The sequence below is a fragment of the Trypanosoma melophagium genome (assembly GCF_022059095.1).
Source record: "Trypanosoma melophagium isolate St. Kilda chromosome Unknown ctg26segment0, whole genome shotgun sequence".
Taxonomy (NCBI): domain Eukaryota; phylum Euglenozoa; class Kinetoplastea; order Trypanosomatida; family Trypanosomatidae; genus Trypanosoma; species Trypanosoma melophagium.
The window spans coordinates 17,680-35,234 of NW_027125157.1; the positions used below are offsets into that span (position 1 = coordinate 17,680).

The 17,555-nt window shown below is 40.2% G+C and overlaps 12 protein-coding genes across 12 annotated transcripts; all 12 read left to right on the forward strand.

Moving 5' to 3' along the window:
• Positions 1-278: 278 nt before the first annotated feature.
• Positions 279-1,103, forward strand: LSM04_000269 (Enkurin domain; the record flags this gene model as incomplete). The annotated part of the gene is made up of 1 exon (XM_067337836.1): positions 279-1,103. The coding sequence occupies one exon, from the start codon at positions 279-281 to the stop codon at positions 1,101-1,103; it is 825 nt and encodes a 274-aa protein (XP_067190604.1).
• Positions 1,104-1,443: 340 nt separating this feature from the next.
• Positions 1,444-2,733, forward strand: LSM04_003390 (mRNA methyltransferase-like; the record flags this gene model as incomplete). Its single annotated transcript, XM_067337837.1, has 1 exon — positions 1,444-2,733. One exon carries the CDS (start codon positions 1,444-1,446, stop codon positions 2,731-2,733), a length of 1,290 nt encoding a protein of 429 aa, XP_067190716.1.
• Positions 2,734-3,148: 415 nt separating this feature from the next.
• Positions 3,149-4,831, forward strand: LSM04_004346 (uncharacterized protein; the record flags this gene model as incomplete). Its single annotated transcript, XM_067337839.1, has 1 exon — positions 3,149-4,831. One exon carries the CDS (start codon positions 3,149-3,151, stop codon positions 4,829-4,831), a length of 1,683 nt encoding a protein of 560 aa, XP_067190748.1.
• Positions 4,832-5,332: 501 nt separating this feature from the next.
• LSM04_001900 (Ankyrin repeat-containing domain) lies at positions 5,333-6,517 on the forward strand (the record flags this gene model as incomplete). The annotated part of the gene is made up of 1 exon (XM_067337840.1): positions 5,333-6,517. The coding sequence occupies one exon, from the start codon at positions 5,333-5,335 to the stop codon at positions 6,515-6,517; it is 1,185 nt and encodes a 394-aa protein (XP_067190656.1).
• A 489-nt stretch (positions 6,518-7,006) lies between these two features.
• On the forward strand, positions 7,007-7,645 carry LSM04_000143 (uncharacterized protein; the record flags this gene model as incomplete). The annotated part of the gene is made up of 1 exon (XM_067337841.1): positions 7,007-7,645. One exon carries the CDS (start codon positions 7,007-7,009, stop codon positions 7,643-7,645), a length of 639 nt encoding a protein of 212 aa, XP_067190600.1.
• Positions 7,646-8,052: 407 nt separating this feature from the next.
• LSM04_004248 (uncharacterized protein) lies at positions 8,053-8,868 on the forward strand (the record flags this gene model as incomplete). Its single annotated transcript, XM_067337842.1, has 1 exon — positions 8,053-8,868. The coding sequence occupies one exon, from the start codon at positions 8,053-8,055 to the stop codon at positions 8,866-8,868; it is 816 nt and encodes a 271-aa protein (XP_067190744.1).
• Positions 8,869-9,189: 321 nt separating this feature from the next.
• Positions 9,190-9,921, forward strand: LSM04_006293 (phosducin; the record flags this gene model as incomplete). Its single annotated transcript, XM_067337843.1, has 1 exon — positions 9,190-9,921. One exon carries the CDS (start codon positions 9,190-9,192, stop codon positions 9,919-9,921), a length of 732 nt encoding a protein of 243 aa, XP_067190811.1.
• Positions 9,922-10,117: 196 nt separating this feature from the next.
• On the forward strand, positions 10,118-11,698 carry LSM04_009693 (ATPase; the record flags this gene model as incomplete). Its single annotated transcript, XM_067337844.1, has 1 exon — positions 10,118-11,698. The coding sequence occupies one exon, from the start codon at positions 10,118-10,120 to the stop codon at positions 11,696-11,698; it is 1,581 nt and encodes a 526-aa protein (XP_067190919.1).
• A 252-nt stretch (positions 11,699-11,950) lies between these two features.
• LSM04_000230 (uncharacterized protein) lies at positions 11,951-14,314 on the forward strand (the record flags this gene model as incomplete). The annotated part of the gene is made up of 1 exon (XM_067337845.1): positions 11,951-14,314. The coding sequence occupies one exon, from the start codon at positions 11,951-11,953 to the stop codon at positions 14,312-14,314; it is 2,364 nt and encodes a 787-aa protein (XP_067190603.1).
• Positions 14,315-14,820: 506 nt separating this feature from the next.
• LSM04_001839 (Transcription elongation factor S-II) lies at positions 14,821-15,495 on the forward strand (the record flags this gene model as incomplete). Its single annotated transcript, XM_067337846.1, has 1 exon — positions 14,821-15,495. One exon carries the CDS (start codon positions 14,821-14,823, stop codon positions 15,493-15,495), a length of 675 nt encoding a protein of 224 aa, XP_067190654.1.
• A 509-nt stretch (positions 15,496-16,004) lies between these two features.
• LSM04_008436 (Transcription elongation factor S-II) lies at positions 16,005-16,736 on the forward strand (the record flags this gene model as incomplete). Its single annotated transcript, XM_067337847.1, has 1 exon — positions 16,005-16,736. The coding sequence occupies one exon, from the start codon at positions 16,005-16,007 to the stop codon at positions 16,734-16,736; it is 732 nt and encodes a 243-aa protein (XP_067190874.1).
• A 313-nt stretch (positions 16,737-17,049) lies between these two features.
• On the forward strand, positions 17,050-17,355 carry LSM04_005875 (uncharacterized protein; the record flags this gene model as incomplete). The annotated part of the gene is made up of 1 exon (XM_067337848.1): positions 17,050-17,355. The coding sequence occupies one exon, from the start codon at positions 17,050-17,052 to the stop codon at positions 17,353-17,355; it is 306 nt and encodes a 101-aa protein (XP_067190804.1).
• Positions 17,356-17,555: the final 200 nt, after the last annotated feature.

The following is a 17,555-nucleotide window of genomic DNA, read 5'->3' on the forward strand; positions in this document are numbered from 1 at the left end:
AACGGGCTCCATACAACTGGGATGCGTCACACTTACTATCTCTTTACTTCAGTAAGAGAAAACAGAGAGATATACCGAGACCTATACGGATATGCCAATCTGACTTTTTTTCTTTTTGATATTGATGCTGATATTATTATTATTATTATTATTATTATTATTATTATTATTATTATTATTGTTGTTGTTATTGTTATTTTTATTATTCTTGTATTTCTTTTTTTGTCATTTATAGCATCTAGAAGCAGGGGGAAAAGAAACGCAAACAAGGTAAAACGATGTCTGGTGAAAGTGTATTTAATCTTATTGAGCCGGAGGTGGAGGTTGCTCCCCCACAACCGCGCCACAAGTCTAAGTTCAGCGGAAAGCGAGCTGCACCACCAACAGCGTCCACGTTTGGCATTCATGGCACAAGTGCCGTTGTGGCAAACATGGGCGGTGAAGTAACGGAACCCTCAATTCACCCAGCGAAGAAACCGATTGGGATATTTGGCCGAGAAGCCGCTTCCACTGTGAACCCTGAAAGCTTTCTAAAGAAGAACGAAGGGCCAAATACGGCAAGTCGAGGGGCACCGACAGTAAACAATACAAAGTTTTTAAAAAGTGCGAAGGATGTTGTTAAACGAAAAGATGATATTCCCAATAGATATGACAAACCTATAATGGGACTGAAAACTGATAAAAATTATGTGGTAGCAAATGCAGTTGAAAATGTTCTTGCTATCCCTACCAAATGCGTTCCTCCTCCACAGAATCGTGCAGTAGATCGTGCCGACTTTGGTAAAGTACCTGCATATTTGGAAGATATCAAAACAGAAATTGAAGAGCGCCACGCGTTAGTCCAGAGGCTTCAAGCTGCACAACGTGAGGAACAAGAAAGGTGGTCTCAACTTTCATCAAAGGAACTCGAACAGCTTCGACAAGGGTTGCAAAGTCGTTGGGACTTTCTTAACTCAGAATATCAGTCTAGAGGTTTTAGCAAACTACAAACCCCGTCACAAAAGGCCCACCATGAGGCAATTGGGAAGGAACTTAATGCAGTAGAGTTTGTAATGCAGAAATTAAGCCGTGCTCACGTATTCGTTTATGACGACCAACGATAGACTGTATTTTCCGGTAAACAAGAAATGCAAGAACTTATGTATCTTGAATGATCATTTCTGAAAGATCTCTTATGCAAACAGAAAAAATATGGCCTGAGTTACAAAGAAGGTGTTTACCGTGTAGCTATTCATGTAGAAGAGTGCTACCAACAAGGTATATGTATAAAAGATTGCAAAGGTCATTAAAGAAGAAATATATATCTATATATATGTTACATCGTGTACATAAGGCTTTGAAATATTTTTTTTTTGCCTTTCTTACTTTTATTTTCTTTTTCTTTTATTTTTCTTTTCCTTTTTTTTTTGTGTGTGGTCTTTTTGAGCTTCTTGAGGAATCCCTATGAAGTTCCCTCTGGATAGGGTATTAACAGATGATTTTCCACGACGTACCTACAAGCCGTCAAACTTAGCCACAACCGACAACATCGTTGTTAAAGGACTTCATTATGGTCAGCGCAAATTGCTTCTTTCAGAAATTGAGTTTCTTTCAGCATATCTTGAAACTCCGAGGACAACTAAGCAGCCGTTGCTTGTGGTATACGCTGGTGCTGCAAATGGGTCACATCTTCCATTTCTGTTTGATCTTTTTAAGGATGTTAAGTTTGTTCTTATTGATCCTGCTCCTTTCTGCGCAGCAGTGCGAGAGATTGCACAACTTTCAAAGGGGCCTATTGTAGAGTTAGTGGAGGGATATTGTACGGATGAATTGTGTCTTCGTCTCTCCCGTTCATATCATTTGGATTATAATATTCTTTTTATTAGTGATATTCGTTCTGGTGAACCTAAGAGGCAATCTAATAAGGAGAACACGGCAATGATAATGCGTGATAATGAAATGCAAAGAAGTTGGTGTTGGTCTCTCAAAGCTAATGCAGCACTGCTTAAGTTTCATCCTCCATATCCTCGATGTAAAGATCCCAATTCACGAAGTTATGATGAGAATGATAATACCCCTGATAGCGTTGAATACATGGATGGGAACCGTCTGTTCGGTATTTGGGCCCCAAAGTCTTCTTCAGAGCTGCGTTTGTGTGTACAAGGTCCTTTTACTACTGGTACAAAGATAGCTATGCGAATTTATGATTGTTCTTTACATGAAGAACAATGCTACTTTTACAACACTAGTGATCGCTATACCCGGGATTGTGAGGCTGAGAAAAATGTTTTGCAACGCTACCTGACACTCTTTCCCGTGGCGTTTTCTGCAGACGTTGTCAAATTATCAAACGCTATTAGTGAATTCCTGAAGTTTCCGCTTTTTCGCCCACTAGACCCATCATTTACAGAGAAAGACGCACGCTGGGTGACTCTTTTGTATTCAACACGAGATTCCGAAAGTTTGGTGTTGTTTGACCATTTACGTGGTCTTGTAACGTTAGGTGTTATTCAAGACTTGATCAAAATGTGGCGTGATGCAAAGTCTGTTCCGGAAAATGTAACTATTGGCTCTGTTACACTTTCGCGTGAGTTTTGGAAAGTTATGTGTACGGGGGACCTTGTAGGGGCATATGGTCTTCCACGTATGCGTTGGGGCTTTGCTCACGAAATCTTATCGCGCAAGTCGGGCAGGTCGTCTAACGAATGGACTGCTCCACAGCAAAAAAAGATGATGAAAAGAAATAAAAAATGAAAACGAAGGTTTGACACTCTGGCAAATTAAACACAATAGAAATAATAATAATAATAATAATAATAATAATAATAATAATAATAATAATAATAATAATAGAGATAGTTTGTATTACCATTATAATTCTTACTCCCTTGCTTATTCGTAGAAAGAACTTTCTACTTGAGTGTGAATCATTTCCTTTTTTTTCTCTAGTAATTAGTGGCTCTACAACGAAGAGAATATATTAGATTCTCAGAAAGACGCAAGAACGAAGGTGACGAAAAACAAGGGAAAAAAAGATATTTAAGGAAAACAAAAAGCAAAATCAACTGAAACCAAAATAAGAATAGGTGTTCAGTAGCAGATAGTACCAGATAATAAATAAACAAAAAAGAAGAAAAAAAAGGAAAAAGAAAACTATTTAAGAAGAAAAATGCGCATTAAACTAGATGTTGAGTTACAGGAGGTGGAAATACGAAACTTTGTTCATGTCCAGCAGGTTTTAAATTCATTTCCAGAAGGCGTCGAGACACATTTCGTCACAGACAAAGAGGCTCTTGCACGTTTGATTAATGATGCATTGACGAAACGAAATTTTGAACCAATCATTCGTGAATTTTCAGAGAGACTGTGTCAACCTGCATTGTATGAGGATACCCTAGATGTGCTTTGTGGGGCTCTTTTTAGCTCTCAACGAGTGGAGAGGGGAGATCCACTTGACGGGTTTATTGCTCTCTTATCACAGCTTCCAGAAGCTAAGCAAGCAATTGCTAAGAAAGATATTGTTCAACGTGCCATGACCTTCCTTTCCACTCCACGACGTCTTGATTGCAGTAGAATTACACTTTTACCTTACGCTGAAGTCATTGCTGCCCTTACCAAAGCAGAAATGTTGAATGTTCGAAGTGTGATTGTCGCTTTGATTCAAATGATTCGCCTTGATATTACCAGAAGTGCGGGAATAACATGCTTAGGAAAAATGGTAGAGGTTGCTCATGAATTACTATTGGAGCGTTTAGATCAGCATACTTTGGATACATTACGCTCTACTGTGGCCTTTGCTCAACAAGATGACACTTTTTTATATGATGTTGAGTATATAATGGAACCATTTGGATGGAGTCAATCACAGAAGTTTATTAACTTTGCTGTTCAACGTTCTGGGACTCACCATAGTTCCGCCATTTTGGCCTTGGCGTACGGTGGCAGTGCAAGTACACGTGAGGCGGTAGTCACATCGTCTGTGGATGGAACTATTGGTACTTGGGATCAGCACGGTGTTCTCGCAGAAAATCTTGTTCTCTCACGTCACTATGCCTCATCTATGGATCTTGCGAATCGTGGACGTGTCCTCATTGTGGGCACAGTTGGAAGAAGTGCCTCTGTGGCGCCAGCCATCGTTCTCTATTCAGCAGACTCTCCCTACAATGAAGAATCAAATTGGCAAGAAAGCTGTGGAGCTGAACCTCGAGGGGCTCGTTTTATTACAACTGTTCGAAGCCTAAGAAATGCGGGAACATTACGCTACTGTTGTGGTGCAACAACTGCTACATCCAATACAATGATACTTTACGACGCTACACAGGTAATTCAAGAGTATAATGATCACAATGACATTATATCTGCAATGCATGTAATTCCAGAAAGAGATAATACTGTTGTTACAGGATCAAGGGATTGTTCAGTTATGGTATATGATCTTCGTATTCCACAAAATGCCACAACCACTTCTGCTCATCGTCACTATAGTACTGTTACATCTATTGGAAGCTGTGGTGATTGCCTATTTACCAGTGGTCTTGATCGACGTGTCGTAGTACATGATCTCCGTATGATGGGTCAAGGAATGGCTACAAGAGAATTAGATAGTGCTGTTCTAAGTCTATCTGTGAATTCCAATATGGTTTGTGCTGCTTCTACAATGACAGGTATTCATCTTATAAACTTTGCCAACAATACGATGCCAACTTGCAGAGCAGATGGGGGCCGAATGAGTCCTCGATACAATGCAATCGCTTGGAATGCCCAGGGTGATGTTCTGTATGCAGGTGGAGATGGTAACACTCTGGATATGTTTACTAGGAGTTATCCTGAAGCAGAAACCTATGGAAGCTAACTGAGGAATATAATTCTCTTTTTCTTGCTTATTTTTCTCTGTCTGTGTCCCAATTTTTTTCTTTTAAGAGCTTCGGAAGTTGTGTAAACGAAAAATGGTAAAATAAAAAAAGAAAACAACATTGTTTTGTTTTCGATTTTAAGAAATGGGTGGTTAACCGAGAGAATTCATGATGAATTGGGTAACGAAAATGCTGTAGGAAGAGTGCCCTTACCGTAACATTACACTTCATCATTCTTTTTCTCTTTCTCTCTTCGCATCTTACATCTTTGTTTCTTTTTTTTCGGTGTTTTTTTTTTTTTCTTTCTTCGTTTTTTCCTTTGCTTTAATGATGTTCTTGTTTTTTTTTTGTTCGTTTTCTTCAGTTTTTTTGTTCTGTGGACTGTGCACGGTAGGTTCAATTTTATATTTATTTTACTTCTGATCTTGTAGTGTCTATTCTTCTGTTTGTGTGTCTATTTATCCTGTGTATCATCAGCTGAATTGCATCACTCGGGAGTAATGGATGACGGAACACGTATTTCTCAAGAGGTGGAGGAGTTCCTTCGCGCTGCTCGTGGAAAAGACACTGTCAAGTGTGCGGAAGTTCTGAAGCAAAAACCTGATCTTATTAATTCGGTTGAAGCGGGTGGTTTTGCGGCGCTTCATTTTGCTGCTTTCAATGGTGATCTCGACATGATCCGCATGCTGCTGGAGTATCACCCAGACTTGGAACTCAGGAATTATGACGGCAACACACCATTGATCATGGCAGCAAAGGGTCACCAAAATGAAGCTATACGGCTTTTGGTTGATGCAGGTGCTGATGTAAACTTCAGAACACCAACAGGAGGAACGGCTGCTCATTTCGCGGCATCAATGGGATACGTGGACACGGTTCGCCTTTTGGTAGAACTTGGCGCTGATGTTCTTCACTTAAATTGTGAAACCGGAACGGTACTTCATTGGGCTGCTCACTCAGGAGATCTAAATTGTATTGGGGCAATGATTTACGAGTTCAAGATTCCGATTGATATCAAGGATGTTCACGGTGGAACAGCCCTCTTCACTGCGCTCTTTATGAAGAAGGTTGAGGCAGTGGAATTCCTTCTTGAGCATGGTGCGGATCCACAAGCAGTTATAGAGGGAGATCTTTCTACTCCACTCCATATCGCTGTTGAACATGCGAATACTGAATGCGTGAAACTTCTTTTGAGCTTTGGGGCTAATCCTAATGTTGCTAATAAAAGCGGTGAGACGCCAGTAATGCTTACAGAGAAGTCTGGAAATGATAGCGCACTCAAGGAATTGCAAAAACCTCTTCTTACTGAAGAAAAACGTAAGGAGGAGGCTGCACGTTATAAGGCCCAGGGGAACAAGGTTTTTGAAAGCGGAGAGAACGTAAAAGCAGCAAAGTTCTATACTTTGGCAATACATATGGATAACAAAAATCATGTATACTTCAGTAATCGAGCGGCAGCTTATTTTAATCAACGAAATTACATGGGATCATATTGGGATGCCCAGCGGTGCCTCGCACTAGCCCCTGAATGGCCCAAGGGGTACTTCCGTAAAGCTGCTACTGAGCTTGCCATGAAAAAAATTGATGAATCACTTCAAACCTGCGACCAGGGACTGCGTCTTGACCCCAAGAATAAAGATCTTTTAACAACAAAGGAAGAGGCCCGCCGACGAAGGGGTAATTAGGGTACGTACACTGTAACCTTTTGATATGTTTTTTTATCTTTATTTTTGGGATGAGTTTTTTTTTTTTCCTCTCTCCACCCCCCTACGGTTATCCCCAGGGTTGAGGGACAAAAGACGAAGAAGAAAAACCACCAACAAGAGGCATTAGTTTCCTCTTCTCTATATGTAGCATTCTTGAATGCTTCGTTAGCCTATTGGGGGACCTAATCTGGACTAAGGAGAAGAGATGAACGACGAAAAATAAATATACCTGCGCATATATATTTATATATGATATAATATAAATGCGTTTATGTATTAATTTATTGTTGTATTTTTTTTTTTTTTTGTTACTGTTTTTTTTTTTTTTTTGTTTTTTTAGGCCTTTGGTTGCTGTTTGTTTTTACTCTTAAATATTCGCCCACGATAACCATATCTGTCTAATGTGTTATCCCTTCCTTTTCTACGCAACGCCTAGGATTTTTCTTCGTTTAAGATATTAGAGATTTAATGAGGGCCTTTGAAAAGGGGATGATTATTAAGGCAGTGACAACATCCCTGTCGACTTCTGATGGACAGGATAAGTTTCTTAAGGGTAGTAGTGCATTAGTGAAGCTTTTGTTTTGTTTTTATGGAATAAAATCACTTCTTGACTTTGCTGACTCTATCTCTGATGGGCGGTCCCTCCTACGACTGTTGTCGTGGCTATCTAATCTACAGATTATGTACAATACCCTCCAAAAAGATCCTTCTGGCATAAGAGACGTTATCTATCTAGCTCGTATTATTGGAGACGGTATTTTCAAAATTTGTGATAATGTTGCCTTTCTTGGGAGTAAATTTCAGGGGAACAGAGAACTCTATCAAGAGTTCGCCTTGGCCTCTCGTGCTGCCCTATTCTGGGGATTCTTTGCAGCTGTGCTGCTCAGCATATATGATCTACGATATGATCGTTATACTGGAAATAGTAAAAGGCGATACATCACACTTGTTCAAAATCTCTGCGACTTGTTAACGGCAGCTTCTACTCTTCGTCTCGCAGGTTTTGAATTAAGTCTTTTCTGGAACGCCCTGCTGAATTTGGTTAGTGTATTCTTAAGCTGCACAGACTGTTTTCGTGCTGCTGCCATCAAACCCAAGTTATCATAATTGGTAATTATGTTATAGTAGAGGTATTTGTTCTTATGCATATGCCTGTGATTTGTTTGTTTTTTGTTTTGTTTGTTTTGTTTTCTCTCCTTTTATAGTGCGATGTTGGTTTCTATATATATATATATATATATATATATATATATATATATATATATTAAATATGTAATGAAGATAGCGGTGTTAACGGGGGTGACATGTTAATCCTCTCGTGGCATATACCCTACATTGATCACAACCTCTTGCAGTTATTTGTATTTAAACATTTAAATATGTGTACTTATATACGTATGAATATCGATGCTTGTATTTTTTTTTATCTTTCTCTCACCCTTTATTTTATTTTTATTTTTATTTTGGCTTGTTATACCTCTGGTTTGGGAGTTCCAGGTGTGCGAATCAAAGTGATGGCAACCATCTACCAAGCTGTTGAATCCTCCACGCTGAAGGACAAGTGCCGTATTGACCTGCTGGATGGCGCGGCGCAGCTTCAACGCCAAAGTGAGACACTGCCAAAGAAAGAAGTAACAGTGGCAGCTGCGTATCTCCCAGAATGTACATTTGAAACAACAATCGCACGTGCAGCGAAGAAACGCCACAGTCAGGATCAGTCCGCTATGCAGCGTTTTCTCACACAGAAGGAGGAAAACCATGAAAAAACCATGCAGGCTTCAAGTTCTACATACTTCAAGAAATACAACACCCTCTTCAGAGGTGCACTGCCACACTCGGAGCCATTTCGTGAGACTCGTGACCGCAATGAATTGACAGGACGAGAAAAAGACTTTGTGCACCGCTACGCAGAGGCAACAATGAAAAAGTCACTTGAACGTGAGGAACCTGATGACACACCGACGAAGACTGCTAAAGAAGCCTATACGAAAGCCTTTCGTGACTACAAAGGGCGAGACCCTACTAAGAAGGAGTTGGAAGAGGTCGGAAGGCTTTGGTTTGCCTTTTCAGAAGATGGGACTGTTGGTGTAATTCAAAAACCACATTTCCACGGTCCTCATTCCCATGTATCTATTTGCAACCGACGGTATGCACAGTGTGTCAATCAAGTCTACAAGAGTGAACTTCCACCTGTTCGTGGCGCACGCAACCGTTTCCCTGGTCCCATTCCTGTATGGTCATCAACGCAGAACACATACACGATGGTGGCAGGAGATACATATGTACCAGGACTACATAATGTCAGCAAATTCGGATCAGTTTCTTTTTAGATAGTTTCTTGCTTTTCAATTATATGCCTTGTGCATAATACTTTATTTTTCTATAATAGGTGCTATAATACTCTCTCTGTGTGTGTGATGATGATGATATGTATTCCCTTTTATATATCTTTCTGTTTTTTTTTTTGTTTTTTCTTTCTTTCTCTGGATTTATCTCTATTTGTATACGAATGCTTCGATATCTAATTTTGTTACTCCATTAAGGGAAATATTGGATCTGATATCTTTGACTTTTTTTTGACTCTCGTTTTTTATTTGCTTGTGATTTTAAGATAAAGAAAAATATCAAAAGTGACTAAAGGTGACGTAAAGATGGTAGAGAGAACGGCAGATCAGCGCATACGCACAACAGAGTGGGAGGACATTCAATATAAGCACGGCAATCGCGTAGGGCAGTACGCCGCTAATGAACTCGGTATTCTAGCGCAAAAAATTGCTGAGGCGAATGTAAACACATGTTTAAAAGCATATGATCCTCACGAAGAGCGTGTGCGAGACAAAATGGAACGAGGGGGTTACGGTACGGAGCAGAAGGAGGAAGAATCTGGTATGGATCACCTTTTGGTAGGAGAAGGCAATGATGATGATGATGAGGCTTTAGCGGCATTTCGTAGGAAACGCTTGGCGGAACTAAAGCAACAACAGGAGGCGCAACGATTTGGTGTTCTTCGTCATATCTCAAGCGGAGATTACATGGCTGAGGTAACGGAAGCTTCCTCAACTCACTGGGTTGTTGCTCTCCTCATTAAACCGGGTAACAATGATTGTGAAAGACTTCTTTCTGTCATGAAAGTAGCTGCACAACGTCACCGTGATGTGAAGTTTCTCTCTATGATTTCAACGGAAACTATAAAGAACTTTCCGGACCGCCATCTTCCTTGTGTCTTGTTGTACAAAAATAAACAACTCCAGCAACAATTCACTGAGCTAACAAGCTGGACTTCAAAGCGTAAAGAATTATCTTTAGAGTCTGTGGAGCGTGTCCTGCACCTCTATGGTGTAATTCACAAGGAGGAGTTTGATGTCGAAGAGGAAGAATTTTGAGAGATATCTTTTTGTTTGTTTCTTTTTTTTTTTCTCCTCTGTTGTCATATGCTATTACTTGCTTCTGTGGAAGGAAGTTTGGATACTTCTGTGGTATTATGGATACACAATTTGCATTTACTTTTTTAAACACATAGTATTCGTTCGTTTTTTTTTTCTTTCTCTATTTCTCTTACTTTTTGTTTGGATAGTAAACATGTCTATTGATGGTGTCATCATAACAGACCTTCGCCGTGTTCTTTCAGATTCGGTATTGGCACCTTTCTTTTTTCTTTTATGTGGACCAAGTGGATCAGGAAAATCTACTACTATGCGTGCGGTGCTCGAGGGTTCTGCTGCCCATGGTATGAGTGTTATAGATGGTATGCCAAGTATAGGTGAAACGAATACAGAAACGACAGCATGGAGTGATGCAAGAGCGCGATTGTTTATTGTCGATTACAATGTACTGAGATCTCATGACATATGCGAAACACCAATGTCTTTAGTGTATCCACAGGGAACAGTTGTATTTTTGGATGATATCTTTGCTATTGACTACCTTCTTCGTATGCATGGATTATCGCATCGTCTTGAAGTGATGGTTCGTCGTTTGCTTCGATCACCACGTTGTCTGTTGGTAACATCATCGACTGATATGCATCATGTGCCAGAGTGGATCTTGACGATTCGAAGTCCTATAACTTATCAATTGCGAGAACTCTCTTCAGGAGCTGCACGTCGGTATATTCGTTCCCTCCCAGATTCGGATATATTTATGAAGTGTGCTAATGCTGATGAAAAGGGTACTGAATTGGCATTGGGCTTTCGAACTCACAGGGCCTTCATAATATCTCTCTGTCATGCAAGATTCACATATTTTGCATCTAAACCGACTGATACTGCCGCTTTATTGAATGCTGTAGGTCAGTCATCATTAGGGCAGCAGATAATGTCTAGTAGTGAGAAACTTTATGGTATTGATACAATTTTAGAGCGTATACATACGTTTGTAAGGATTTTTCTGGGTCGAGACGATCAGTCAGGTTTGGGTGTTTTGGCTTCTTTAGCGTCCACAACTGGTATTTTGTTGCATGGACCTTCAGGCTGCGGCAAGACGGCTTTAGTGATGAAGCTAGCTGAGTCATACTCTGATAAGTTTTTCTTTGTTAACTGTGCCACACTGTTTTCCAAGTACCTTGGCGAGAGTGAACAACGACTGCGTGATGTGTTTCTACAGGCCAGACGCCGTATGCCATCTGTTCTTGTTCTAGATGATGTTGATATTATTGGTACATCCCGTGGTTCCCTCTCCAATGGTAGTAGTAGTTCAGGCTTAGATGTAGCAAAGCGAATGCTCGCAGCACTTCTATGTGAATTAGATGGTCTTTTAGATAACACACGCATTCTTGTAATCGGTACTACTAGTTCACCTAATACACTTGATACAGCCCTACTGCGACAGGGACGTTTTGAGACAGTTCTATATGTGCCACTTCTAACCTTTGAGGCGGCACGAGAGATGGCACTTGACTTTTTCACATCTTTTGATAATACTATAAACTCTACATCGGATAAACTAAGTGTTCTTGTGGCAGGATACGCGGAGGGGTGTACAGCAGCATCTTTAAACTTATTTCTTCGAGAGTTGCTAGAACAACAAATTGAGTCAGCAGAGGAGAATGAAAAGAGCGGAAAGACAATGACAATTTGTCTGCCTACTGAGGATCTTGTGTGTGCCGCTCTTATGGGTAATACAATACTAAAACGTATAAAGTATGAGTTTTGCACCTTGTAAATAAATGAAAAAAGAAGAAAGGAGGGAATTTCAATCCCTTCGGTTTTGATTTTTTTTTTTGTTTTCTATTTATTTTTTTATCAATCTTTCTTGTGACTATGTGATGACTTTTGAAGTTGTATATACAGATCTCTTTTCTTTCTTCCTTTCTTTTTTTATTTCTTTTTTAATTTCTTTTTTCTTTTATTTATTTATTTATTTATTTATTTATTTATTTATTTATTATCTTTTGCTATTAGTGTTCGGTAGTCTATGGAGTACAAGTCCCCTTTTGAGCTTCGAATGCATCTGTTAGATTCAACCAGCCCCTCATCCGCGAAGGGAAAGCAGCGAAGAAAGAGCAGCCCGTCTGGCGTTGTGGTCCAGGGGTCCGCCACTAACTCAATTCCGAGTGATATGTTGGTGGAGGGTGATCCGGATGATCCCACTGCTCTAGTCCGTGAACTGCCAGCTTTGGATAAACTCAATGCACTTAACGCCTCACTGAAGAATGAAGAAGCAGTGCAAAATTATGTGGAGGCAAAGAATCTTTCAGTTGAGGAGGCTGCAAAATATATTATAGCGAATGGTAGCACAGTTCAGAAAATGTCTTTGTTTCAGCGCCTAGGGGATACTCTAGTTGGTTTGGACATGACAAGAATATCTCAAGTTTTAATTATCATCGTGGATTTTATGTGGGTTCAAGATCCAGAGTTACAGTGTTTTGCACCAGGGGCTTTGCTTGAGGTGCTTCCGTTGCTAAATAATACAGTTACAAGGGAACTAATGATGGTCACGAGTACAATGCTAAGCGTCAAAACAGCAGAAGTTCGTATAGCATGGAATAAACTTTTTCTTTCTTTTGTGGACTATCTTAGCATCAAACAACTCGAAAACGATGTGGTGCCTTTGGCTCTTAAAAAAACAGAACATGTGGAACCTCAGGATCAGCGTGAACTTAGTTGCGATCTCATTGGTGCTGTTTCTTCTCACTTACCACGTGATATTGTGGAACGAAGGTTATTAAGTAAAGTTCTGGCACTTTGTCAAGATACCAATGTTGGAGTTAGACGTCATATGTGCCAGCAGCTAGGCATTGTTGCTCGTTCATTGGGCGTAGATAAGGCCAAAGAAAAAATTGCCCCAGAATTATTTGAGCTACTCAATGATGAAGATCAAACAGTTTCTCGTGCTGCTTTTTCATGTTTAGTTGATCTAGTAGAATTTTTTGGTCCCGCGTACCGTCGAGAACATTTATATCCGATAATCAAGGATTTTATATCTAACCCACCAGAGGAAGTGGTAAGCCTTATCGTAGGCGAATTTGGACGATTTCTTTGGGAGATTAAAGGGGATATTCAGACCAATGAAGATGTTATGTTATTCGCAAATTTTTATCAAAATGCTGCTTTAAAAGGTGATGATGCAACTCGTCTTAGGTGTGCATACAATTTGCCTTCTGTTACTGCATCTTTACCTATTTCAGTATTTCCTACGTATTTGGCCCCTTGCTGTGAAGCACTTGCTACTGATCCTTCTGAACCTGTACGAAGAAGTATAGCTTCTGGTCTGCATGAACTAGTTTCACTACTTGGTGATAAAGCCGCAATACATCTTCGTAAACCTTTTTTAGATTTATTGGGAGATTCTAAAAAAAGTGTTCTAAATGCACTTTCTATTAATACATCAATTTTACTTGATTGCTTTGTACGACAGCTGAAACTAGTTGATCGTGTGGCATTTTTCTCAAGTATGGAAGATGTATTACTTCGACTTATTATGCGTGCCGAGCGAGACTGGCGTATTATGGACTACGTACTGAATATACTTTTATCATACTACAAAGAACTGCAAGAATCTACTTTGTATAATAAATTTTTGCCTATTCTTCTGAAATACGAACGGTACGGAGCATTTTGTCTCAAAAATCGCTGCGCCGAAATGTGCGTTAAAATCGGTGCTAGCTTGTCAAATGTAAACAATAAGGTACAGTTTTTTAGCAAGCTAAACAATGAATATGCTCATAGTCCTTCTTGTCTTGTTCGTCAAGGATATTTACGTTACGTGAGGGCTGCCTGTGATTTATTCTCACGACGTTTCATCCGTGAAAGGATGCTTGAGTGCTGTTTTGAGCTACAACATGACCAGATGGAGTTAGTTCGGTTAGAACTGGCACGTTTACTTCCATCATTGCATAAAGTACTTGAACCTATTGCCCCAGGTAGTGTATTTGAGGAGTATCAAGATATGGTACATCGCTTACAGATGGATGAAAGTAGTGAAGTAAGGGCTGTTGCACAAGAGAGTTTGGATATTATAGAAAGGCGAGATCGCGAACTTAAACGCGATGCCGGTAAAGCCAAACTTGAGGAAGATAACAGAGAAGACAGACGCCGGGAACAGGCGGAGGGGCAGCTATTAGATGTTGCAAAGGAGTTTGATAAAGCAGAACGCCGCTCAAAGCTTCGTGATTTACTGAAGACCGAGCGTGAAAAAGAACAGGCGGAGTCAGTGCGCAAGGCTGTTGTTGGTCGACGTCGTACTCTTAAGGGTTCAACACAGAATTTACCACGTTCTATGCCTAAAGCACATTCGCCGACTCTTAGTAGTGTGACTCGGCAAAAGAGATTACAGTAGTATAGATGGAAAAAAAGGAAAGGGCAAAAAAAAAATTGTTGCGAATTGGAAAAAAAAATTAGACATCCACGTGAAGTGTAATGCGGCAAATAGATACTATGAGAGTAGCTTCAGCATTTCACGTCCCCCATTTCTTCTTTTTTTTTTGTATTTGCTGCCAATGCTTTCTCTCACAAGGTGAAAAATGACTAGCTGGAAACGTATCCCTTCTGATGTATTTGTATCTCACCCAAAGACTGTATCAATTCCAACCAAGGTTGCTTGTTTAAAACCAGCCTGTACTGATACACTTTCGACCCACATCTGTCACCTGATGAAGATGGGCTGAAAACAAGGGAAACACGAAAAAAAAAAAAACGGTTTTTTTTTCTCTTCTTTCTTCTCCGCGTTGAATCTTAAATGACGATGCATTCTGCGGTTTTTCTTTGCGGTAAGTATTTTACTAGCCATTTTCTTTTGCTCATAACTTTTCCCCTCTCTTTGTGCATTGTTGGTGCTGTGCGCTGATGAGTGCTCAGGAGGAGAACTCGTGGTGTGATTGTTGTAGTAGTACTAGTAGTAGTGAATGGAGCTCAACAAGTGGTATCTGTGACGTACGAAGCTTTATCACCGCTGAGTTTGTTCGCTTTATATCTGCACACCATGGATCTAGGAAAAGATGCACGGTTAGACGATTGAATCTAGTTCCACCAGCCTCGAGAAAACTAAGTCTGTGGCAACGACTGATGAATGCACTGAAGACCGATCCGACCACGTGTGAAGTCTCTTCTCTTATTGTTGATGGCATTGTGGCGGGTATCAGAGATCAGGCGGATCACGTGCATGCCGCCGCTGTTGTAGTGCACCATCTTTCCGATCCCAACAACACCGCACTTCGCCGGGATGTGTTGGATGGTCGTATCCCACCAGAGAAACTCGCCTCTATGCAGGAGTGCGATCTTGTGAATCCAATTCTGCGAGAAAAGTGGGAAAAACAACGTTGTGAAGTTCTGAGGCAGAAGACAGTCGAGTTTGTTGAGCGACTCACATCTACTGTGACTACAATTTACACATGTCCCTCTTGTGGAGAAAAGCAATGCACGCTGAGAGAACGACAAGCAGACAAGCAAAAATGGGCTGGTGACGACGCAACACCTTTTCTACTGACGTGCTGCAGCTGCTCTCTTACCTTTAGGCGGTAGAATTAATCCTTGGGTTATTGCATGGGCCGTTGTTGCGACTTGTAGTACCGAGATGTGCATTTCTTACGATTTATGAAAGAAAGAGGGAAAAAAAAGGATTTGTAACAAGAGAAAACAAAACGCTGAATGACATTGATGAGGTCTATTGAATGGGTTCTAACGTTTTCTGTTTTTTTTTTAGCATGAAACTTCAAAAAATTTTTCTTTCTTGTTTCCCTCCCTGATTTCGTGCCATGCTACTAATATCATTAGTACTAATGATATGATGATGATGATGATGATGATTATTATTATTATTATTATTATTATTATTATTATTAGTATTATTATTATTATTATTATTATTATTATTTCGATTAACGATCGTGATTATGGTTTGTTTTTCCTTCGTTTCTGATTTTCTCGTTTTATTCTTCTCTCTCAAAAGGTTGTTTTTTTTTTTTTTTGGAAACGTAAAAAGAAAGGAAAAGAAAAAGAAGAGAAATCTGCTGGTATGCATATTAGGCAGCATGTCTGAGGATAGCGTTCGTGAAACAGTGGGAACTAAACGACCCCGGTCTCTTCCAATTACCTCGGGTATTCCTTCAAAGAATGATGGAGCGGGTTCTTCAGTATTGCTAACCCCACGAACTCCATTGCCTTCAATCCGAAAGTCATCTTTCCATTCACCATCAAGTTCTACTGGAAACAACACACAGAACACCACACCCAATACACCAGTTGTAAAGCCTCTAGTTGGTGGTGTACAGGGATGTACTCGTATCACCAAATGGAGTTCACTACTTTGCAATGCACTTATGCAAGAGCGCGAAGGGGATGAAGAAACACGTATCAGCGCATTGTCGTTGCGTATTGCATCTGCTATTCCAGGAGACCGGTCCGTTGCTGCAGACAGCTTTCGTGTTCTTTTGGTGAACCTAAAGGATGCAAAAAATACCAAGCTGAGAGATGATATTGTAGAGGGTCGGTTGCCGGTAGAGGTATTAGTGCATATGAAGGAAAGAGACCTATTAAACCCTGAAGAACGGAAAAAACAAGAGGAAGCTTTTTTAGAGCGGAGTAAAGATACAGATTTGTCAGAGATAAGAAAAGCGACGGCTACAAAGTCAACACTTTTTCAGTGCCCTTCCTGCAAGGCAAGAGATTGTACATGGACACAGAGGCAGACACGCTCAGGAGACGAACCTATGACAGTGTTCTGTCTTTGCAACATTTGCGATCATAAGTGGAGACGTTACTAATGAGTTATTTGTATATCTATATGCACCTGTGTGTACGTCTGTGTTATTATTATTATTATTACTGTTGTTATTGTTGTTGTTATTATTCATTTTTTTTCTTTTTGATCGTTTTCTATCTTTCTCTCTCGGTGTGTTTCGGTGTATGGACTGAAATGACTTTGATATTCTTACTTTCCCCTCAAGAATACCGTGCCCATATTGCTCACTCTTTTTTTTTTTACGTTTTTCTTCTTTCATTCTTGCTTCTCTTTATTTGTTTCCATCCATGATGAGAAGTCTTTGCTGTCATTGCTCTTCCTTTTCCCTCCGACTGATGGCTGAGAGCCCAGAGACTCTTGAGAGCCTCCGCGCCGAAAACGCGATGCTTCGCATGCAACTAAACGCCCGTGCTCTACCCCGGCACGATGCAGCCGACCGCCTCATTGCAGAGTTGCAGCGCTGTCTGTGGGATGTACAGCAGCGTAATTTGTTTCTTGAGCAGGAATCACACGCAGAACATAATGCACTAAAACAGACATATGAGGGCTACATTAATAGTCTTGAAGAGGAACTACATCGCTGTCAGCTTTTACTAAAAAAATACACAAACAATGATGCTTCTGCCCCAAGAATCAAGTAGAGAGAAAGAAAGAAGAAGGAAAGAGGAGAGGGGCGATAAAAGTATGGTTGTACATTGTTCCTATCGAGTAATATCAAAAAAAATATTTTGATACCTTTATATATGTGTCTGTCTCTGTCTCTCTTTTCTCTTTGTCTGTGTTTGTGTATGAATTGGTTAACTTTCTGTAAGAGTTGCTTGATGGCCTTCATTTTTGTTTT